At 49.1% G+C, this 19,454-nt stretch overlaps 1 protein-coding gene and 1 long non-coding RNA gene across 4 annotated transcripts in view; both read left to right on the forward strand.

Moving 5' to 3' along the window:
• The window catches only part of HDHD5 (haloacid dehalogenase like hydrolase domain containing 5), a 15,584-nt gene extending 1,957 nt beyond the window's left edge, over positions 1 to 13,627 (forward strand). For 2 of the 3 annotated variants that reach the window (XM_044755725.2, XM_014854161.3), the window contains exons 2-8: positions 4,130 to 4,333; positions 5,454 to 5,566; positions 7,117 to 7,210; positions 8,567 to 8,600; positions 10,315 to 10,489; positions 12,405 to 12,593; positions 12,767 to 13,627. In XM_044755725.2, coding sequence (XP_044611660.2) covers positions 4,130 to 4,333; positions 5,454 to 5,566; positions 7,117 to 7,210; positions 8,567 to 8,600; positions 10,315 to 10,489; positions 12,405 to 12,593; positions 12,767 to 13,100 — 1,143 coding nt within the window. In that variant the 3' untranslated portion in view covers positions 13,101 to 13,627. The remainder of the gene's footprint in view (positions 1 to 4,129; positions 4,334 to 5,453; positions 5,567 to 7,116; positions 7,211 to 8,566; positions 8,601 to 10,314; positions 10,490 to 12,404; positions 12,594 to 12,766) is intronic. The other variant, XM_044755726.2, reaches the window with a different exon arrangement.
• A 1,293-nt stretch (positions 13,628 to 14,920) lies between these two features.
• On the forward strand, positions 14,921 to 18,706 carry LOC139041512 (uncharacterized). Its single transcript, XR_011496796.1, has 3 exons — positions 14,921 to 16,382; positions 16,908 to 17,228; positions 18,075 to 18,706. It is a non-coding gene; the product is annotated as an uncharacterized lncRNA (long non-coding RNA).
• The last annotated feature ends 748 nt before the right edge of the window (positions 18,707 to 19,454 follow it).

Below are 19,454 nucleotides of genomic sequence, written 5' to 3' on the forward strand. Positions count from 1 at the left end.
GGGCCCCAAGTGAGGCCTCCTGTTCTAGTGGGATTTGTTGAGGAACAGGGAGGGGTTCCGGGGATCTTTGAGGGCCGTCGGGTGCGAGAGCACATTGAGTACAGAGGAGAACGAGCACTCATGGCTTGGGCTGGCGAGAGCTGAGGGCCGACCTGGTACCTCCTGGATCCCCTCCTGGCTCCGAGGTGCTGCCGTGTGGGCTGCTGAAGAGCTTACTTTGCTGTGAGTGCAGTTGGAGGCTGAATTCTGAATCCAGCATTTGTGAACGGGGTCACCTTTGACTCGTTCTCTCTGAATTTGGTTTCTCATTCATCAGTCAGTTATCTGGTGAATATGTACTGCACACCATGTATAAACAGGTCCCTTTTGTAGGTAATGTCAGTTGGAGATAGGGACAGTCGTCCCCAGAGCACTGGTATGAAGATTAAATAAATGTACCTTTGTTACATGTCTAGCTCGGGGTGCAACAGAATCTGCCTTTGGAGCCAAGAGATCCAGACACTGTTTAGGCATTTCCTGCAGGGCATGTGGACTTGACCAGTTTCTCCCTGGCAGCTCTGTGTGCTGGTGGTCAGAAGTGCTGTCTTGCTGATTGGAGTTGCTTTCCTGCTCTTTTTCCAGTGTCCTTTCCCACCTCCAGCTCGGCACTGAAGCTGTTGTCTGAGGCTGGGCGGCTGTGCAGGAGCTGGGAGACCGCCTCCTGGGTGGTCCTCCCTGTTAAAGGAGGGGAGATGGATCGTGACTTTGCAGTCACTCCATTCCCTGTTTCACTGGTTGCAGAAGCTCATCCCTCTCGGCTTCCTTGACCCCACATGCTCTTCCTTTTCCTCCTCTCCCTGACTGCTACTCCTCGCTCTTCCTGCTGGCTCTGACATGGCCCGTCCTTAAAGGGCGATGTTCTCCCTGTTCTCTAGGAGCCTCACTTCGGCTCACAGTCTGCGTGTGCTTCTCAGGCTCTCCTCTGCTCTCCCCTCCCAAGTTTCAGCTGTTGTCTGAGAGCTGACCTTCCAGATTTTCATCTCCAGGACCTTCTGTCCAGTGCTGGTATGGCCACTTGTCTGTCTGCAGGTCCAAGGTGGGACATATCTTCTGCCCTCCTTGATCTCATAGCTGCTGCTCTTCCAGAGTTTCTCGAGTCTGTGAGTGATACCAGCATCCCCCCTCCCATGTTCCCAAGCTAAAACACCCATGGGAGTCCCTGTGGTCGCTCCCTCCTTCAGTCCCCACATCTGACTGTTTCCAGGTCCTGGCTGTTCTGCCTCCTATGTATGATTTTCCCCCTTTTCTCCATTCCTGTTGCCACTACCTAGTTAAAGCCACTGTCATCTCTGTCTTGGATTGCAGTTGGTCCCATCTGATCCCTTCAACTTGACTTTCTTCAGTCCACTCAATCCATTCTTCACTCTGCAGCCAAGAGTTTTCTACCGCGCGGGTCTGATGGTGCCACTTTCCTCTTTGAAAGTCCTTAAACTGACCTGGGAGACCTGTGATGGCCAATCCTCTCACCTGCCACGGCTTAGGTACCCCTGATGCAGCTTCTCAGAGGGGAACCTCATTTCTTGATGTAGCACTCAGCGTAGACTGCCCTGTGGCTGCTTGTTGGACTGTCTTCCCCACTGAACTGTAGGCAGAGGCCCCCTCTGCCTGCTTGGGTGGTCTGCTGCTGCTGGCGCTCTCAAGGGGTATTTGTTACGTGAATGCATATATTTAACTCTTTCATTGCCTAGCTCAAAATTCTCTTCTAAGAAACTACCCCTGTTTACTTCTGTTCGTTTACTCAGAAGTTAAGTGCTTAAAATTGATTTTACACTTGTGAAAATGCTGCAGTTTTAGCGGGTTTAAGTATTTTCTAGACCTGTTGCTTGTTCTTTCTTCTCAACTAAGCAGTGAGACTCTGGAGTGTGGTTCGTCTGTGTTTTGGGTGCTTCTCATAGAAGGAGCCTGTGCATAGAGCAGGTGTGTGGGGTCAGGATGGCTTGACCTACTTGGCACCAGCAAAAGAAAAATTATAAACAGGTTAGGTTGGATTTTTTTGACAATTGAAAAACATCTTATATGCTAACAGTTTATAAAATAAGAAATGGGTCAAATTATTATTATTATTATTTGTGTGTGTGTGTGAGGCAGATTGGCCGTGAGCTAACATCTCTTGCCAATCTTCCTCTCTTTTTCTTTTCTTTTTCTTCTTCTCCCCAAAGCCCCCCAGTTCATAGTGGTATATTCTAGTTGTGGGTCCTTCTGGCTCTGCTATGCGGGACGCCGCCTCAGCATGGCCTGATGAGCCGTGCCGTGTCTGCACCCAGGATCTGAACCAGTGAACCCTGGGCTGCCAAAGCGGAACGCACAAACTTAACCACTTGGCCACGGGGCTGGCCCCTGGGTTGAATTTTTTAAAAGAGGGCAGTGTTCAACTTTATAAATCCAGGAAATGCAGATCAAGATGAGATACCTTTGTTTGTTTTTTTTTGAGGAAGATTTAGCCCTGAGCTAACATCTGCCACCAATCCTCCTCTTTTTGCTGAGGAAGGCTGGCCTTGAGCTAACATCTGTGCCCATCTTCCTCTACTTTGTATGTGGGACGCCTGCCACAGCATGGCTTGACAAGCGGTGCCATGTCTGCACCTGGGATCCAAACCGGCAAACCCTGGGTTGCTGAAGCGGAATAAGCTGCTTAAGCGCTGCGCCACCAGGCCAGCCCCGAGATAACGTTTTTTAAACTTTTAAATTAATAAGACTTTTGGTAATTAATAAACTCTTTGATATATGTGAAAATCAATATTGGCAAGGGTAGAGTGTATTACCAGTAGCTACATAAGTTGGTACATGTTTTTGGAAAACAATTTGTCAGTAGGTGTTACGTTGTTAAAATGTTTGCACTCTTGATTTCTTTCTCCCACTTTTAAGTACCGGCTTAAGGAAAAATCCCTAATATGGAAAAATCCCTAATATGGAAAAATCAGGAAGCATGAAGAGATTCCTTATAGCATTATTTGTAGTAGCAAAAATGTGGAGAAACCTAACTGTCCAAAATAGGGGAAATAGAATGTTAGTGGGTTATTCACTCAGAATATTAGTTAACCAGAAATGAAGTTTAGGAGGTAGAGATGTGTGTGTTGATATGGAAAGATAACCAAGAGATACCAGCTAAAAAAAAGTAAGATGGAAAAGAAAGAACAACATAATGCCATCGTGTTAGTTAAAAGATAAGAAATTCATATACTGTATATCCGTAAGAAGTTTCTGGAAAATATACAAGAGAGGGAATAGCACTAGGTGGAAGAAGGAAGCAAGAAACTTTAAAAAAAATTTTATATCATCTGTAGCAGTTGAGTTTTTTTAAAAACTCTGTGTATGTGGTTATAATAAAACAAAATTTTAAAAGATGATTATGAAGGCAAGGCTGGCCCCGTGGCCGACTGGTTAAGTTCGTGTACTCTGCTTTGGCAGCCCGGGGTTTTGCCGGTTTGGATCCTGGGCTCAGACATGGCACTGCTCATCAGGCCAGGCTGGGGCGGCGTCCCACATGCCACAACTAGAAGGACCCACAAGTAAAATATACAACTATGTACTAGGGGGATTTGGGGAGAAGAAGAAGGGGAAAAAAAAAGAAGATTGGCAACAGACGTTAGCTCAGGGCCAATCTTTAAAAATAAAGAAAGAAAGAAATGGTAGTTATGAAGGCTATTGTAACAGATAAAAATGCTTCTGTGTCAAGCAGAAAGAACAAGATGCAAACTTGCACATAACGTACAGTAGCCACATGACAAACATAAGAATAAAAAAAGGAGAGATGAAAGGAAAATATTAATTGGTTGTGTTAAAGTGCTGGGATTTTGTTATTGAACTTCTCTGTTTTCCAGTTAAAAAATTCCTTTATATTAATTAAGCAAAAATAATTTTAGCAAAATAGTTATATGCTTAAAAATACATGAAAAAAGAATAATTCTCTGTTATAGTTGGACTTGTCTTATCAGAAACCCCATGTCCTCATTTTCTGTTTGCTCTGACGCAGCTTTTCCAGGGCGCCAGCCGACCTGAGGATGGTGTGGAGCCCTCTTTGTGAGGGTCTTCTCCATCCTCCCTCTGCCTCTGGCCCTGGGCAGTGCTGCTTCTCTTCTCCCCTGTGCAGAGCCCGCCCACCTTTGGGTTCCTGTTGGACATCGATGGAGTGCTGGTGCGGGGCCACAGAGTGATCCCCGCTGCTCTGGAAGCGTTCCGCAGGCTGCTGGACTCCCAGGGGCAGCTGCGGGTGCCTGTGGTCTTTGTCACAAATGCTGGAAACATCTTACAACACGGCAAAGCCCAGGAGCTGTCAGCCCTGCTGGGGTTCAAGGTCAGGAGGCCGCCAGAGACCTGGAAGCCCAGGGACCTGGTTCCCCGGGGACCCCCCCTCCAGTTCTGACCAAGGCTCCTTCCCTGGGCTGGGGCACAGTGTTGAGAAACCCGAGGGCGTGGCCAGTTGGGTCAGTACAAATCTTCCAGCACTGCCGGGAAAATGCTTTGGAGTTCAAGCCCAGCCTCATGAGCAGAGCCGCAACAGTAGGGCCATTTTTTTAATCTATAAATACACATTGAGCCCAGAAATCCTGCTCATGTGTTTGTCAGCTTGAGTCTCCTGTCTTTGTGCCCATTTCTTTTCTTCTGGGCATCAGGGTTGTCTTGTGGGTTGTCAGCCTCTGGAAAGGAAGGGTCACATTCGCCTTAGTCTCCATGTGACAGGTGGGACTCTGACGTAACAGCCCTTGTTTCTCAGAAATAAAACGTGCACATCTGAAGGAGCGCTTCCCCCAAAAGCAGCCCTTCTTCCCCCGCCTGCAGCTCCAGGCCGTGTCCCAGCGTTACATGTTCTTTGTGAAAGATGGATTTAGTTTTTGGAAACAGTCCTTTGGAACCAAACAGTAAATAAAGTAGCTGATTGGCTGGTGACACTGCTTGGGGGATGACCACAGCGAGTGAAGGAATAAAGCTGGTTTCCTTCTCTGCTCTCCAGAAAGAGTTCCAAAACATTCTGAGTAAAGGCTGCATTGTTGGAGTTAGAATAAATGTCAAAAAGCTAAGTCTTTAAGTAGAACTGAAAAGACAAAGTCAAAGTCAAAGGCAGGTTTCTATGACAGACGCAGAATGCACACAAACCCTGTGGTTTCCAGTTAGGGGACTGAGGCACACAGAGGGTGCTAGTGAGCTGAGCAGGACAGCACTGGGGAGCAGTCAGAACCCATGGCCCCTGGCGTTTCCTGCTTTCTTGTTTTGTGTGGCAAGAACCAAATTAGATGCTTCTCACACCTGTTTGGATAGTTTCTAGAAGTCCTGGGTGCCATAAAAGGCTTTTCTCTCTTCTTTTTCTGGTAGGTTTTCCCCCCTCCTAGGTGAAAGAGCCTGCCACCCATCTCCCCATGACTTTCCCTCTACAATTGTGTCGTCTGCTCTCCTCTGTCTCTTTGCTGTCCCTGCAGGTGGAGCCAGACCAGGTTATTCTCTCCCACAGCCCCATGAAGCTCTTCTCACAGTACCACAGGAGGCGGATGCTGGTGTCCGGGCAGGGCCCGCTGGTGGAGAATGCGCGAGCGTATCCTCTGGTGCTTCTCACCCTGGCTGCCGAGGGAGGACTAGTGAGGCGTGGCGGGCGCAGGCTGCCAGGGCTCAGGGGATAGGTGGTGGGCTCTGAGGGAGGGAGGAGGGCTCCCTGGTATGGCCAGTCCTGGGCCTGGTGGTCTCCAAAAGCCAGGCCACATGCCACTGCAACAGAACCTCCCGCAGAGCTTAAAATATAGAATGCTGGGCCTTACCCCTGGGGAGTCTGCATTCACTAGGTCTGGGATAAAAGTCAGCAATCTGTATTTAAGAAAAGAATGCTAGGCGATTCTGTAATCAGGTTTGGGCACTGCTGCGCTAGTGCTGTTCCTTGGGGTGCTCAGTCAACTTATCAGCCAGTGTTAAGTATCTGCAGTGAACTCATCCTTCTGTGTTTTGCACACTCAGAAAGCAGGAGACTTGGTCCCTGTTCTCAAGCAGCTTATTCATTTGCTCATTCCACAAACCTGTGCTAGCACTTCCTGTGTTACCAGCACTGTGCTGCGTGCTCTAAAGGGGGAAGGAGGCCAGGAAAAGCACAGCAGGATTGTGACTTTATCAAGGGGTTCATACCTGGGGACGCAGGAATCACACCCCATAAACAGAGGAGTATTTAAGACAGCATAGGATGGAAGACTAGGAAGAGAGCATAGGCTCCAAGAGTCACAGGTGTCGGGGGAGGGAGCCTATTTCAGGAGTAGGATTACCTGTGACTTCGTGGAGGGGGTGGCCATGCACCAGAGAGTTAAAGTTCCCCACGCAGGGGAAGTAGCCAGGGAGGCTGGAAAGAGGAAGGATGGTGAGGAACCCTGAAGCCAGAGGCTGGAATGGGACGGGTGGGGAATGAGAGATTAGGGAAGGTGGTGCCTAGGGTAGGAAATGGGAAGTAAACGCGAGAAGTAGGTGAACTTGCTTATGAGGCAGCCGGAGTCAGTGCAGGTTTTACTGCTGACTGGGGTGATCTGATGGAAGCAGCGTTGTTGGGGGATTCATTTTGAGAGTAATCTGAAACCATGTCAAGTTAGGATTGCAAGTGTCAGTAGAGGACAGGAAAATGGAGGCAGGTCTGGGAGAAAGAGGGCTGGAGCTGGCTTGCCCCTCACCAGGTTCTCCCCTTCCTGGCTGAATCTGGTTCATCCTTCAAGATTTAGCTCAAGTGTAACTTCTCTCTGACCATTTGCCCACCTGCGCAGCCCCCCGAGGAGTCTCTCTCTTGAACTCCTCAGCAGGCAGCGGCAGCCCTGTTCACAGAGCGCTGCTTTCATGGGCTCTGGGCGTGTGGCGAGCTCTGTGAGGACACAGGGTCTTGTATGTCCTTGTTCCCTGGGAGTGCCTGGCGTGGTCCCTGGGCCCTGGGGGTGCGCATCCCGCTCTGCCTGTGCTGTCACAGCCCACCTGCCAGCACCTTCAGGATCGGTGTCCGCCTTGCTGGGCTCTGTCTGGGGATTGGGTGGACTGCTTTGATCAGGACTAGGTTGGTTCCCCCCACTTTAAAGGCATCTTCCTCCAGAACTGTCGAGTTTTGCTTCCCTGATCTTGCTCTAGACTGGGCTTCGAGAATGTGGTTACTGTGGACGAGCTGCGGGCCGCCTTCCCTGTGCTTGACATGGTTGATCTCCAGCGGCGGCCAAAGACCACGGTACTAAGAAGCATGTCCCAGGGGTCTCAGTACTCAGCTCTGTCCTGTTCCTGCAGGGGCTCCTCTCGCTGGCCTGACGACCACCCCCGCTTAGAGTGCATCTCGTCTGTGTGTTTGCAGAGCGGCCTCCTTGGAGAGGCCCATCTGGCCAAGGGTTTCATTCCCCAGATGTACAAGAATGGCCCAGAGGAGCAGCAGGCTCCTGAGGCCTCTCCTTTTTGCATTGTGTGTGATTAGCTGAGAACTCCTCTCAGAGCCCTAGCATCTCCAATGAATAGTTTTATATTTTCACAGCTGGCTTTCCCAGTGTTGCTTGGGCGAATCATTAACCTTAAGTTACTCACTGCTGCACCTTATCCTGACGCATGCTACAGAGAGTTGTCCTTGTGAGAAACAGCATGCCTAGAAGCGACTGGCGGTTCTGAGTGTCTGCCCGTGTGCCTTCTGGGTTCAGCTCCTCTCTGAATCACTGGTTGGATTTCCTGTCTCTTCTGGTTGGTAGTCATGGGCCCTCTCAGTGATCCTCTGGAGCGTGCCTGCCCGGCTCTCACTGGCCCTTGGCCATCTTTCTCCTCGTGTGAACTCTATATATCACACAGCCTATATTTTAAATCAGGCCACTGGGAAAATGTGATGAAATGCGGTTATAAATAGACAGGCTTACTGTTGTTTGTTTATACAGCGCTAGTCCTCCTTCCTCCAGAACATTCCACGTGAATAGCGCCCTTCATCACCGTTGAGAGCTTTCTCTTAGAACCATGCAGATTATGTGGAGAACCAGGATGTCAGAGTTGGAACAGATCTCAGAACGGCTCAGAGACTGAGCCCCACACAGGGAAAGTGACTTACCCCAGGACACATGGCTGGCTAGTGCAGAGCCAGGACAGTAATAACCTGGGGAAGGAACAGACCCCAAGAGGTGGTTAAGTGAAGGCTCCTGCCTCCTAATCTGACATCAAGAGAAATGATGCATCACGCCCTGATGGCCTCCTTTTTTCTCCATAGACACCCCTTCATCTTTAGCTCCCTGGTTCTAGACTCTTGCTTGGCCTGTATCTCATCTCCTCTCCTCACCAGAGGAGGACAGCTGACTAGCCCTTCCTCTTGGCTGACCTTTATATGTGGTCTCCCTCAGCCTGTTCTGTGACCAGCCTGGTCGTTCTCTCTTCACCTTTCTTCATGAACCTTCCTCGGTCGTCTCTGGCTTCTCCTCAGCTTGGGCTAGAGCGGGGGGTGATCTTTGTTCTGTCTGGAATGTGTTTTTCCTCCTGCCCCCCTCCCCGGAAAGTGGTGTGTGGTTGTCCACTGGTAGGAAGGGACCGTTGCACTGACGGCCTGCTCTTTGTCTCCTGGCAGCCCCTTCCGCCGAGCGATTTCCCCGCCATTGAAGGTAATGGCTCCTCTCCTGTGTGGGTGTGGGTCTGGGTGTTCTCTCTCCCCTAGGCCCTCCAGGCTTTTCTAGTATGGTAGTTGCCTGCAGATGGGCGGAGTGACTTGGGGGCATTGGACATCTGCTCACCTGGGTTCTGGTCTAGGATTTGCCACTCACTACCTCTGAGACATTCATTATTAATCCTTCCTACACTGTATCAATTGCCTGATTATTCCAGAGAAATCATAAGCTTAAACCTTAGAGGGGAAAGGTACCTAGAGGTAATGTAGTCCAGTGTTTCTCAACCCTCTTAATCCCAGTTCTCCCCTTATATAACAAAAATGTTGTAATGTCCCCTTTACCACCGCAAAATGAGATTCATAGATAATATCTTTCCTATACACATATATTAAAAATTAATCAGTTCGGTATGAAGCCTGAATTGAAATAGGAAAAAAATGAAAGGAAACATTTTTAGTAAAGGAGTGTGTTTTTCAATATGTAATAATAATCCAATCAGACATAAGGAACTGCTAAAATGACCATAGACAGAGTCACCCTGAGTGTTAGGGCTGCAAGTGCAGACTGATGTGAGTGTGTTTATAGGTGTGATAGAAATGTGTTTTATTGGTGACTCAGAAATTTGAGGCAGCATTGTCATTGGTGAAATGACTTTCCAAAATAGGAACATCAAAACTTAACAAAGTTTTGAAAAAATAAAGTACAGTCTTCTCCTAACTTATAGTTACGTTTTTGGAAAAATCAGTGTTTGTTAAGACCGTATCCCCAGTCCTCTGTGTTTACACGTCGAATGGAATGAGAATGTAGGTTCAAGTAGTTCTCAACAGGGTGCTCACCTGTGTGAGTGTCAGATTGCACACTCGCCTTCATAGGAGGGGGGAAAGTTTGTGATTGTGCAGGACTGTCCTGAGCATCTTGCATCCCGTGCCCCCCCAACCCTCACCCACTAAGTGTTAGTCATCGTGACAGTGAAAACCCATCCTCTGGTCTCTAGACCACCTCCCTAGGGGCGGCACTGCTCCCCGGGGCCACTGCGCTGGCTCAGTTCACTGGTCTTGTAGTTGATAGCAGCAGCTTCCGTTTTTGAGTGCTGGGTCCAGCATCGTTAAGTGCTTTATTTATTATATCTCCCTTTTGTCCTCGTAATAGCAGTAGGTGGTGTTCTCTAGTCCAGGCTGCTGAGGCTTAGCAGAGGTACATACCTTGCCCACAGTCATAGAGGACAGTTGGCAGAGTCAGGCTTGGAGCTCAGGTCTCTGTCAGTCCAGATCCCCCTCTCCTCGCCGTTAGGTTTACTGGCCTGGGGCTCAGAGAGAAGCGGCTGAGGGAGGTGGGCCCTTTGCCCAGTCCCTGCAGGGTGAGGTGGTGGGGAGAGCATCCTTTGGCAGGATAAAGCGGGCCTGAGACTGCTGCTGCCTTTTCTTAACCTCCTTTGGGAAGCACCGGTGGACACTGGAGATGGGCGCCCTCAGGAACCTCCTTCCTGAGCCCTGGGCTTCGTTCCCCACGGGTCAGTGGGAGAGGGGCTCTTTCAAGGCTGATTCAGGGTCCCCTGTCATGGCTATGGTGAGGGCACCACAGGGAAGAGTTGGTGGTTGGGTGGCACCCACTGGCCTCGGCTGGCCTCCTGAGGGCCTTCCGCTAGCCACCTGCCATGGAGGGTAGGCTGAGTGCCCTGCAACCCTCACCGCCATGCCTTTGCTCTTTAAAGGTGTGCTCCTCCTTGGGGAGCCAGTCCGCTGGGAGACAAGCCTGCAGCTGATCATGGATGTCCTTCTCAGCAATGGGAACCCAGGGACTGGTTTGGCGACGGCCCCCTATCCTCATCTCCCTGTCCTGGCCAGCAACATGGATCTCCTTTGGATGGCTGAAGCCAAGATGCCCAGGTGAGGACACAGAGTCCCTGGTCTTGACCCTGGTGGCCCACTTCCAGCTGCTGCCTAGGCTCCCCTGCTGATGCTTCCCCTGTCATTCTGATGCTCTGGGTGGTCAGACACCTACCTGGGGCCCTGCAGTTGCACAGAAATCTGGCCTTCTGGGAGGGGTTTCAAGGATCACCTCACATTTTAATGATTAAACAAAAACTACAGCTTACTGAGCACTGAAGCTATGTTGAGATGATCTTGAACACACGACCCTTGCCCTCCAGAGTCTTAACAGAACATTCTGGTGTTGACCAGCGGAACCCAAAGGCTGGGCGGTTGCCAAGGCGTGCCCGTGCAGATTGTTCCGCTGCCCCTCCTCCCTGGGGCCTGGTTCTTTCACTTCCGTGTGTCTCTGGCACATAAGATGAGGGGGAAAGGGAAGCAAGAGTTATTCTGAGGTTGTGGAGACCAGGAGTGAGAACCAGTGCCTACGTGACTTTCCCACAGGCCCACACACCCTGCTCGGCTGTGCAGATGGCATCTGTCCTGTCCTTTTCTGAAGCCGAGCACAGCACAGGCAGCCCTTTTCAGGCCCGCAAAGAGCCTTCCTGAAAGGACAGCTGACAGCTGCTGTGGACTGTGTGGCTGCTCTTATCTGCAAGGCCAAAGTCTAAGAGTTTCTCTCGCTGCCGCTGACTCCCAGTAGCTGTGCGAGTGATCCTTCAGCAGAGGGCAGCAGGGCCCCGTTCTGCCTAAAGTCGCATGACTCAACAGCCCCAGAGAGAAGGGGATTAAGGCGTTCTCTCGTGTTACTTTTAAAGTGTATTTCTGCAGCTCAAGGTTAGGGATTTTCTTTGAAGTATTCTTCCTAGAGTTAGGGTGTGCTGACGCCAGGTGAGGGGTTTGGTTATACAAGCTGTGAACTGAATAGCAAGGGGCACATTTCTATTTATAAACCAGACTTAAGATTAATTTTTCAGTCAAAAATTTAAAAATTGGAAATAGAATTTGTTATATGTATGTGTAAGTGACGCTGAAATATAACTTTAATATATTGTACAGTATCAGTTAGGATTTGGTTTAGCAGCAAGAGATGAAAACCCGTAACAAAGATGTCTTATACAAGACAGAAGTTTATTTCTTATTCATGTCAAAAAAGGTCTGGGGTAGGCAGTCCAGGCTTGTGTGGAAGGCTGCTTGTCAGGGACACAGGCACATTCTGTCTTCCTGCTGTGCAGTCCTTAGCCCTTCACTACATAATCCAACGTGGCTGCCCAAACTCCAGCCATCATGTCAGCATTCCAGACAGCAGGAAGAAGTAGGGGAGGTGGAGATGAGCACCCCTTTCCAATTTTAAGGGTACTTCCTGGAAGTTTAGCCCAGCACTTCTGGATCCATTGACTCTCTGGCTATAGCTTAGTCACATGGCTGCACTCCTAGCTGCAATGGAAGCATGGGAATGTACTTTTCACACCCAGTGGCAATATTCGCTGCTGCAAATTTGCTCTAAGGAAAAAGAGAATGGCAGCCAGTAGTCTGCCACAAATCTAAAGCAGAATTTAAACTTTGGTTTCTGGAGTCTGACTGCCTGGTTGTAATCCTAGCTCTGCCACGTTGGGCAAGGTCCTTCATCTCTCTCTGCCTCAAGGTCCTCACTTGTAGAATGAGGACAGTGATAGCTCTCTCATAGGGTGTTTCTGAGAGTTAAATGTGAGATGTCATCTCCAGTGCGTGAGCATGTTATTAGATAAAAGCGGGTCGTAAACATAGGTAATAAATATAATTACTTCTTACTAGAAGTAATTTCACTTTGACCTCTCCCCATCAGGGCCCTGGAGTCACAGGTTGGTGTGTAGGGTACTGCTTAGAGAATGGCAGGTGGCCAGGAGGAGCCTGGGAGGAGAGGGCTGAGTTGCTGGGCTCTTTTCTCTGGCAGGTTTGGCCACGGCACCTTTCTGCTGTGCCTGGAAACCATTTACCAGAAAGTGACGGGCAAAGAGCTGAGATATGAGGGCCTGATGGGCAAACCCAGCATCCTCACTTACCAGTACGCAGAGGACCTGATCAGGCAGCAGACGGAGAGGCGGGGCTGGGTCGCGCCCATCCAGAACCTCTATGCTGTAGGGTGAGCTCTGCTCCATCTCCTCATCCTTCCCTTCCTCCCCACCCACTCACCTCCCTGTGTCCCCACGCCTAGTGCACACCTCTCTCCCCACAACTGTCTTCTGCTGCTTTGCCTTGCAACACTGAACTCGGGTTTTCTCCTCTTTCTTTTTCCGGTGTGGCTGCCCCTGCCAGTGATAACCCTATGTCTGATGTCTACGGTGCCAACCTGTTCCACCAGTACCTGCAGATGGTGAAGCATGATGGGGCACAGGAGCTGGGGGCCGGTGGCCTGTGGAAGCAGCGTCCCTCAGCCACCCAGAGCTGTACCTCCATCCTGGTGTGCACTGGCGTGTACAGTCCCAAGGTCCCGGTGTCCACAGAGCCTGCGCAGGGGGGAGAAGAGCCTCCCTTCCACGGGCACCGGGACTTCCGCTTCAGTCAGGAGCTCATGGAGGCGTCCCACATTGTGCACGACGTGGACGAGGCTGTGCAGCTGGTTTTCCACAAGGAGGGCTGGGCTTTGTAGCGAGGGCTGGGCAGTGGGGGCAAAGGGGCGGGAGGGAGCCTGCAGCCCTAGGGGTCCTGTTGGCTCGCTCTAGCCCAGATCACTGGGCATCGAGTCAGGGCCTGCTTACCGTGACACTCTTCCTGCTGGCCCACAGTGTGATGTTATTGGTCTCTCGCAAGAAGACAGTGGCTTTTTTTCTGCTGGGCAGTTGCCACAGAATTGTACCCTGGGTAGCATTTTGGATAGAACTTCAGGATTTTCTGGGCCTCATTCCTGTCTGCCTCTCCTAGCACTCTGACCTCAGGCCAGTCCCTTTACCTCTGTGCCTCAGTTCCCTCATCATTTCAGAAGGGACTTCTGAAAAAAGGGGAGGTGGTGTGGAATAATGTGGAAATTTCTGCAGGGCTTTTGTCTGCATTGAAGCAACCACTGCGTGCCAGCAAGGTGTGTAACTAACACTCACATACTACTTTTTATTGCATTTTAGCTTATTGCCTACAGACTTTGGGACTTATTTTTTTAAATTAAAATAATCATAATAAATATTCCTTATGCTGTCTCTTCTGAAGCTCTGTATGGAATGTACTAGAAAGCCCTGTGGGGGAACGACAGTGGGTGAGTGTGTGGGCGACCTTGAGGCAGAGAAGTTGGTGGCATTTTCCTCCCGTAAGGTGCTGATGTCCGCTCTCCTGCTGCTGTTCTCCCACAACCCCCACCCCCCAGGCCGGGCTGTGAAGCCCCAGGCTGTCTGGGAGTGAGTGCATGCCAGGCTTTGGCATATCCTTAGCGTCTTTCCTGATGTGGAAAAGAAAAAGGATCTGGTTTATGGTTTGTTGTAAAGGAAGGAGCTTTCCTACAGTGATTCTGGAAAGTATGTGTTTCTTTTATTCCTCCTCTAGGAGTAATCCAGTTCCATCTTTCCATGGTCTGTGTCACCTAGGACCTCACGCTTGCCAAATCCCCTAGTCAGTTCTCGTCCTCATCTGACTCCAGCAGTTGTTTGCATTTGACACAAGCTGATTACTCCTTCCCTTCTTAAAACACTCTTTACTTTGGCTCTATCTGACCCACCTCTTGACACCTCTGTTTGGATGCCTGGTAGTCATTGAGAGGGGAGGGAACATAGGAAATTGAGAAACAGCGGCCAGTGACACGGGATGGGAATTGAGAGCTGGTGTCCTGGAAGCTGACTGAACGAGTTTCGTGAAGGAGGATGAGGAGCTGTGCTCATTCCACATGCATCAGAGCTTAACCGCGTGCAGGACGCAGCCGGTCCCCCTCCAGCACCCCGAGTAATCTGGGTCTTCTAATCCTCCCCACTTGAGACAGTAGCACTCCTTTTTTCTTGTTTAGGCTGAAGGCTTGGCTTCATCCTTGTCTTCTCTCTCTCTCTCTCTCTCTCATTTCCCACGTCCAGTCCAGTCCACCAGCAGATCCTGTCAGCTTTGCCTTCAGAATATACCAGACTAAGGGCACTCTCCAGCCTTCAACACCACGCTGGTCCAGTCTGCTGGCATCTCTCGCCTGGATTCTTGCAGAAACCTAATCTCTGGCCTCCCTGCCTCCTCTCTTCCCTCTCTCCCTCCCTGATACTCTCCACTCGGGGGCCCAGAAGTCAGATCGTACATTTGATCTATTCTGATTGAAAACCCTCCTCTGACTTCTTGTCTCACTCAGAGTCAAAGCCAGAGTTCCTGACCACCGCACAAATGCCTCTGCATCCTGTTCCACCACGGCTTCTCGGGCCTGACCTACCCCTTCCCCTTCAGTCACCACACACTAGCCGTGCTGGCTGTCTTGCTGGGCCACTGTCCGCTCCTCCTCGGGGCCCCTGAACTTGCATTCCCTCTGCCTTCTGATATCCACATGACTTGCTCTATCCCTTTTTTGTTTTCTGATCACTTCTTAAAGGTCTGGTGCATATGTCACTTCAAAGAGAATCCCTCAACTTCCTAAAAAAAATAGCAGTTTCTAGCCCTCTTATGCTGCTGAATGTTTTCCATAGTCCTTATCACCTCATGACCTATATTTACGTCCTTAATCTATGTCTTCTACTAAAATATGAGCTGCATGAACATTGTCCATATTGACTCATTCTTTATCCCCACACCTACATGCCTGGCACTTGGCAGGGTTTCAGACCCTGAAAGACCTCCTGTAGGGTCCTTAGAGACAAACACGGCTTTCCTTCCTTTCTTCTCCCTTGGGGAGTATGGCAAAAGTGAGAAGACGAAGGGTCTTGGAGTCAGACTGACATGGAATCGAAGCCCAGCTCTGTTGCTCACCAGCTATGTGGCCTTGGGCAATTTCCTTCACTTCTCCAAGCTTCCGTTTTCTCGTCTGTAAAATTGGCATTGGGAATGTGTATTTCAGAAATGAGCTATTTTAAGTGCAGTACTGTTTAATTTAGGATTTTGTTCAGCTGTTTGCCACAGAAATCTGAGTACAGTGGCTGAACAAGTAGGTGGTCATTTTTCTAAGTAAGAAGTTCAGAGGTGGGCATTTGGGCTGTGGAACAAGCTCCAGGGTGTCACCCGGGGTGCAGGCCCTTGCCCGCCACCGTCTTAGCGTGTGTGTCTGTCCAGGTGCAGGCTGGCACTGTACCCTTCCAGGCCTTGCAGCCACATTCCCAAGAGGAAGGAGGAAAGGGCAAAGACAAAGCCAGTAGAGCTGGACTCCCTGTAAAGGACTTTCCGGAAGTTCCACCTCAGGACTTCCAGTCCTCTCTTGTGGACTACATTTGGGCCACAGGGTCACCAGTAGCTGCGCGGAGGCAGGGACAGGGCACACTGTTGCTCAGACAAAATCAGGGTCTGTTTGTAGGGGAGGCTAGTGGGATGGATGTGAGGTGGGCAACTAGCAGTACAACTCCAGCTCCTGGGCCCCAGAAGGCGGGAGCTACGAGGACTTCCTCCAGTGCTCTGAGGGAACAGATGAAGCCCTAGCCAGCGGAGCCCCTTGTCAGTCGTCTGAACTGCTGGTCAGGTAACAGTCTGGCTAGCTCGTATTTGCATATCAGTTAACCTTTTCAAACCCAGCCTGACCAAAGCATTTTAAAGCAGACATCCTTTGTCCATGCTTGTTAGAGCCTCACGAAGCCCCTAATGGAGAGAGGCAATTCCTCTCTCTCACTTTTATAAATGAAGGCGCCCAGGCAGAGACCATTCATCCGTGCTTTCATTTCAGAAACACTTGAAGACTGCTGGGGCCGTGTGCCATTCTAGGTGCCACAGCAGTGACGTCATTGGCGACAACACCTGCCTCGTGGGGTTCACCTCAGTGATGATGTGTCCAAAGTCGGTTAGTAAATGGAGGGGCTGGGCCTAGAGTTGGGACTCCTAACTCCGAGCCCAGTGTTCTCCCCAAGACATGCACCAAAGACCTTCCCGACCCCAGCCCGCCACTGTCCTTCCTCCACGCATTGCTTTATGTCCCAGAGCAGCTACTGTTGTAGATACAGGCAAGGTGGGCTCTCCTTGGGCCAGATGGGTCGAGCTTACCAAATGGAATGCCAAGTGAGAGCAGAAGTGAGTTGGAAAACGTGGCTACATGGGGAGGAACGCTGCCAGAGTCGAGAATACTTAGCTCCAGTTTGAAGAGAGAGAATGACAGCAGTTGTGTCTGTTTGCCTCTGTGCCTTTGACTAGCAGTCGTTCTGGCTCTGTGGCTCCTCTCTCCTTTTCTTACTTGTTTGGGTTTCCTAAAGATACTGCAAGCTATTCTAGACTGGGTCCAGAGAGCATGTGTACAGCAACATTACTTATGCAAATCTATGTTGGAGAGCAGGGCCAGCCTCTCAGTTCCAATGCCAATCTTGTTCCTTAGGGGCTTTGTCTAAACCGTGGAACCAAAACTCAAAACCAACTGCTTCGTTTGCTCAACGCCAAACTGAATGAAGATGTTTCCTTTTTGTGTTTGTTGGAGCCAAGTGAATACAAAACGAAAAAGACTTTGTGAGTCAATTTGAACAGGAAGTGAGCACATATTTATAATGAAATTATTAACCTTGAACAAAACGATGCCATCAGGTGTTCACAGTGAGCACATAGAAGCACCTTGGCGTCAGACACAGGGGCACTTCCTCAGTGTGCCCCTTGGTGGCAGCAGCTTCTGGCCTCCTGAGGACACCTCGGGCTCCCAAGGCAGGTGCGGTGAGCAAGCCGGCAATCAGGACCCCCAGCGGAGCTAGGGTTGCTGTGGCAACCGGATGCTGCCTGGAGGGCGGATTTTAAAATATCTCAGCTATAATAGTTATTTTTCCCCCAATCACTCTGTCACTTCCCCAGTGCTGTGTGGTGCTGCTGAGGCCGGCTGTGCTGGGACGCCTGCTTCTCTGCCTGGGGCTCTTGGCAGCTTTGGGGGTTGGAGGTGGGAGGATTGTCTCAGGGTGTGAACTGCTGGGAAGCTGACAGAGCTTCAGCTTTTGCTTCCAGGCTCCTCCAGCTCTTGGTTCCCACAGCCTTCTGTCATTTTCTCTTTTTTGCGAGGCAGAGAGGAGGGGTTTAGCTTGAAACTTCCTCCCCCCCTCCTCCCACTCTGACTTGAGCCTTCTGGCTTACACTCTGCCAGAGCAGCCTTGGCACTCCCGGGACCTCTCTCTGGTGAAGGGAGGGCATGTCCCTCCTTGTCTGCTTTTCCCCTTGGTCTTTCTAACTTCCTCTTTTGGCTTCGTTTATTCACTCATCAAAAGACTGTTGAGCACATACTAAGCCCCGGGCTAAGACACGAGAAACTGTTTTTGTCCTGGAAGAGGTCATCACTGTCTTTACCCTGGACTCGGCCCTATCAGATTGCAAACATTTTTATGAAGTTACAGTAATTAAGACAGTGTTCCATTGGCAGAGGGAGGGATACAAACCAGTGGGACAAGATAGCACTCAGACACGCAGATATGCAATATATGAAAATGTGGCTTAACAAAATAAGTATTTGTTTCTTGTTTGTTTCATAGTCTGATGTGGGCTAAGTGGCTTCATGGCCTTTCCCCTCCAGGTGGGACTCAGGGATCCAGACACTGTCCATTTTGCGATGCTGTCATCTCCAACACGTGGTTTCTAAGGTCTTTGTGGAAGATGGAGAGAGAATGCGTGACTGTGAAAGGATTTATGGCCAGACCTGAGACTGGTGTACGTCACTTCTGTCCATATCCACTGGCCAGGCGCAGGGTTCCAATGCACCTCCCAAGAGGCTGGGAAACGTGGTCTTTCTCTGTGTTTGGGAAAAGGAGATGGGATCTGTCGGCATCTAGCCTGTCTCTGTCGCCATATCACTGTTTACTAGGATAAAGAAATTCTGTTTTGTTTAGTTTTTGTTTCAATTCATGAATAAATGTTGAAACTTGTTTCTCTATATGTATGGAGTTATCATAAATGTTTTTCTCCTTTAACCTGTTAATGTGGTGAATTACACTGATAGATGTTCTTTGTCTTTGGCTCTGCCTGTCATCCCTGTGATGATGCCCATGTGGTCACGCTGCCTTTGGTTGGCTCTTCTAGCTATGTTTTGTTTCGGAGCTCTTTGTGTGTGTTCATAAATGAGATTGGCCAACATTTGTCTGTGACTGTCTGGTTTTGATATCAATTGTATTAGCCTCATAAAATAAATGGTGACCCATTTCATCTTTTCCTGTTTTTTGGGACAGTTTGTTTAAAGTGGGATTATCACTTCCTTCAATATTTGTGGAACACACAAAACCATCTGGACCTGGTAAATTTTGTGGGGGAGACTTTTAATTACTGATTAAATTTCTTTAATAATTAAATGTATATTTAGATTTTTCTACTTCTGGCAGTTTGGGAAAGTCATATTTTTCTAGAGAATTTTCCATTTTTCTCGAAGTTTTCAAATACATTGGTGTAACATTGTTCATAAATTCTTATCATTAAAAATCTCTGTTTCTGTAGTTAGATCACTTTTTTCATTCCTGTATTGCTTATTTATGCTTTCTTCCTTTTTTTCTTAATAAATCATGCCAGATATTTGTGTATTTAAGTATCAGTTTTTACTATTTCTGTTCTTTAATTTTTCCTTCTGTATGTTTTCATTGCATTTACTCTGTTGTTCTTTCTCCAACTTATTAATTTGGATGCTTAGCTTATTAATTTTTTGTCTTTCTCCTTTTGAACACAAACACTTAAGGCTATAAATTTGCCCCTAAGTTTTGCTTTGGCTGTGTCCCGTTCCTTTTGACAAGCAGTGTTTTTGTGATCATTTAGTTCTAAATATTTTCCACTTTTTGCATAAGTTATTTGGAAGTATGTTTTAAAATTTCCAAATATATGGGGAGTGGTTGGTTGTCTTTCTGTTCCTGTGTTCTAATCTAATTGCTTTGAGGTCAAGGAATATGATCTGTACATGGTTAGGTTTTATAAA

This window comes from Equus asinus, chromosome 22 (assembly GCF_041296235.1).
Source record: "Equus asinus isolate D_3611 breed Donkey chromosome 22, EquAss-T2T_v2, whole genome shotgun sequence".
In the NCBI taxonomy this organism is placed as follows: domain Eukaryota; kingdom Metazoa; phylum Chordata; class Mammalia; order Perissodactyla; family Equidae; genus Equus; species Equus asinus.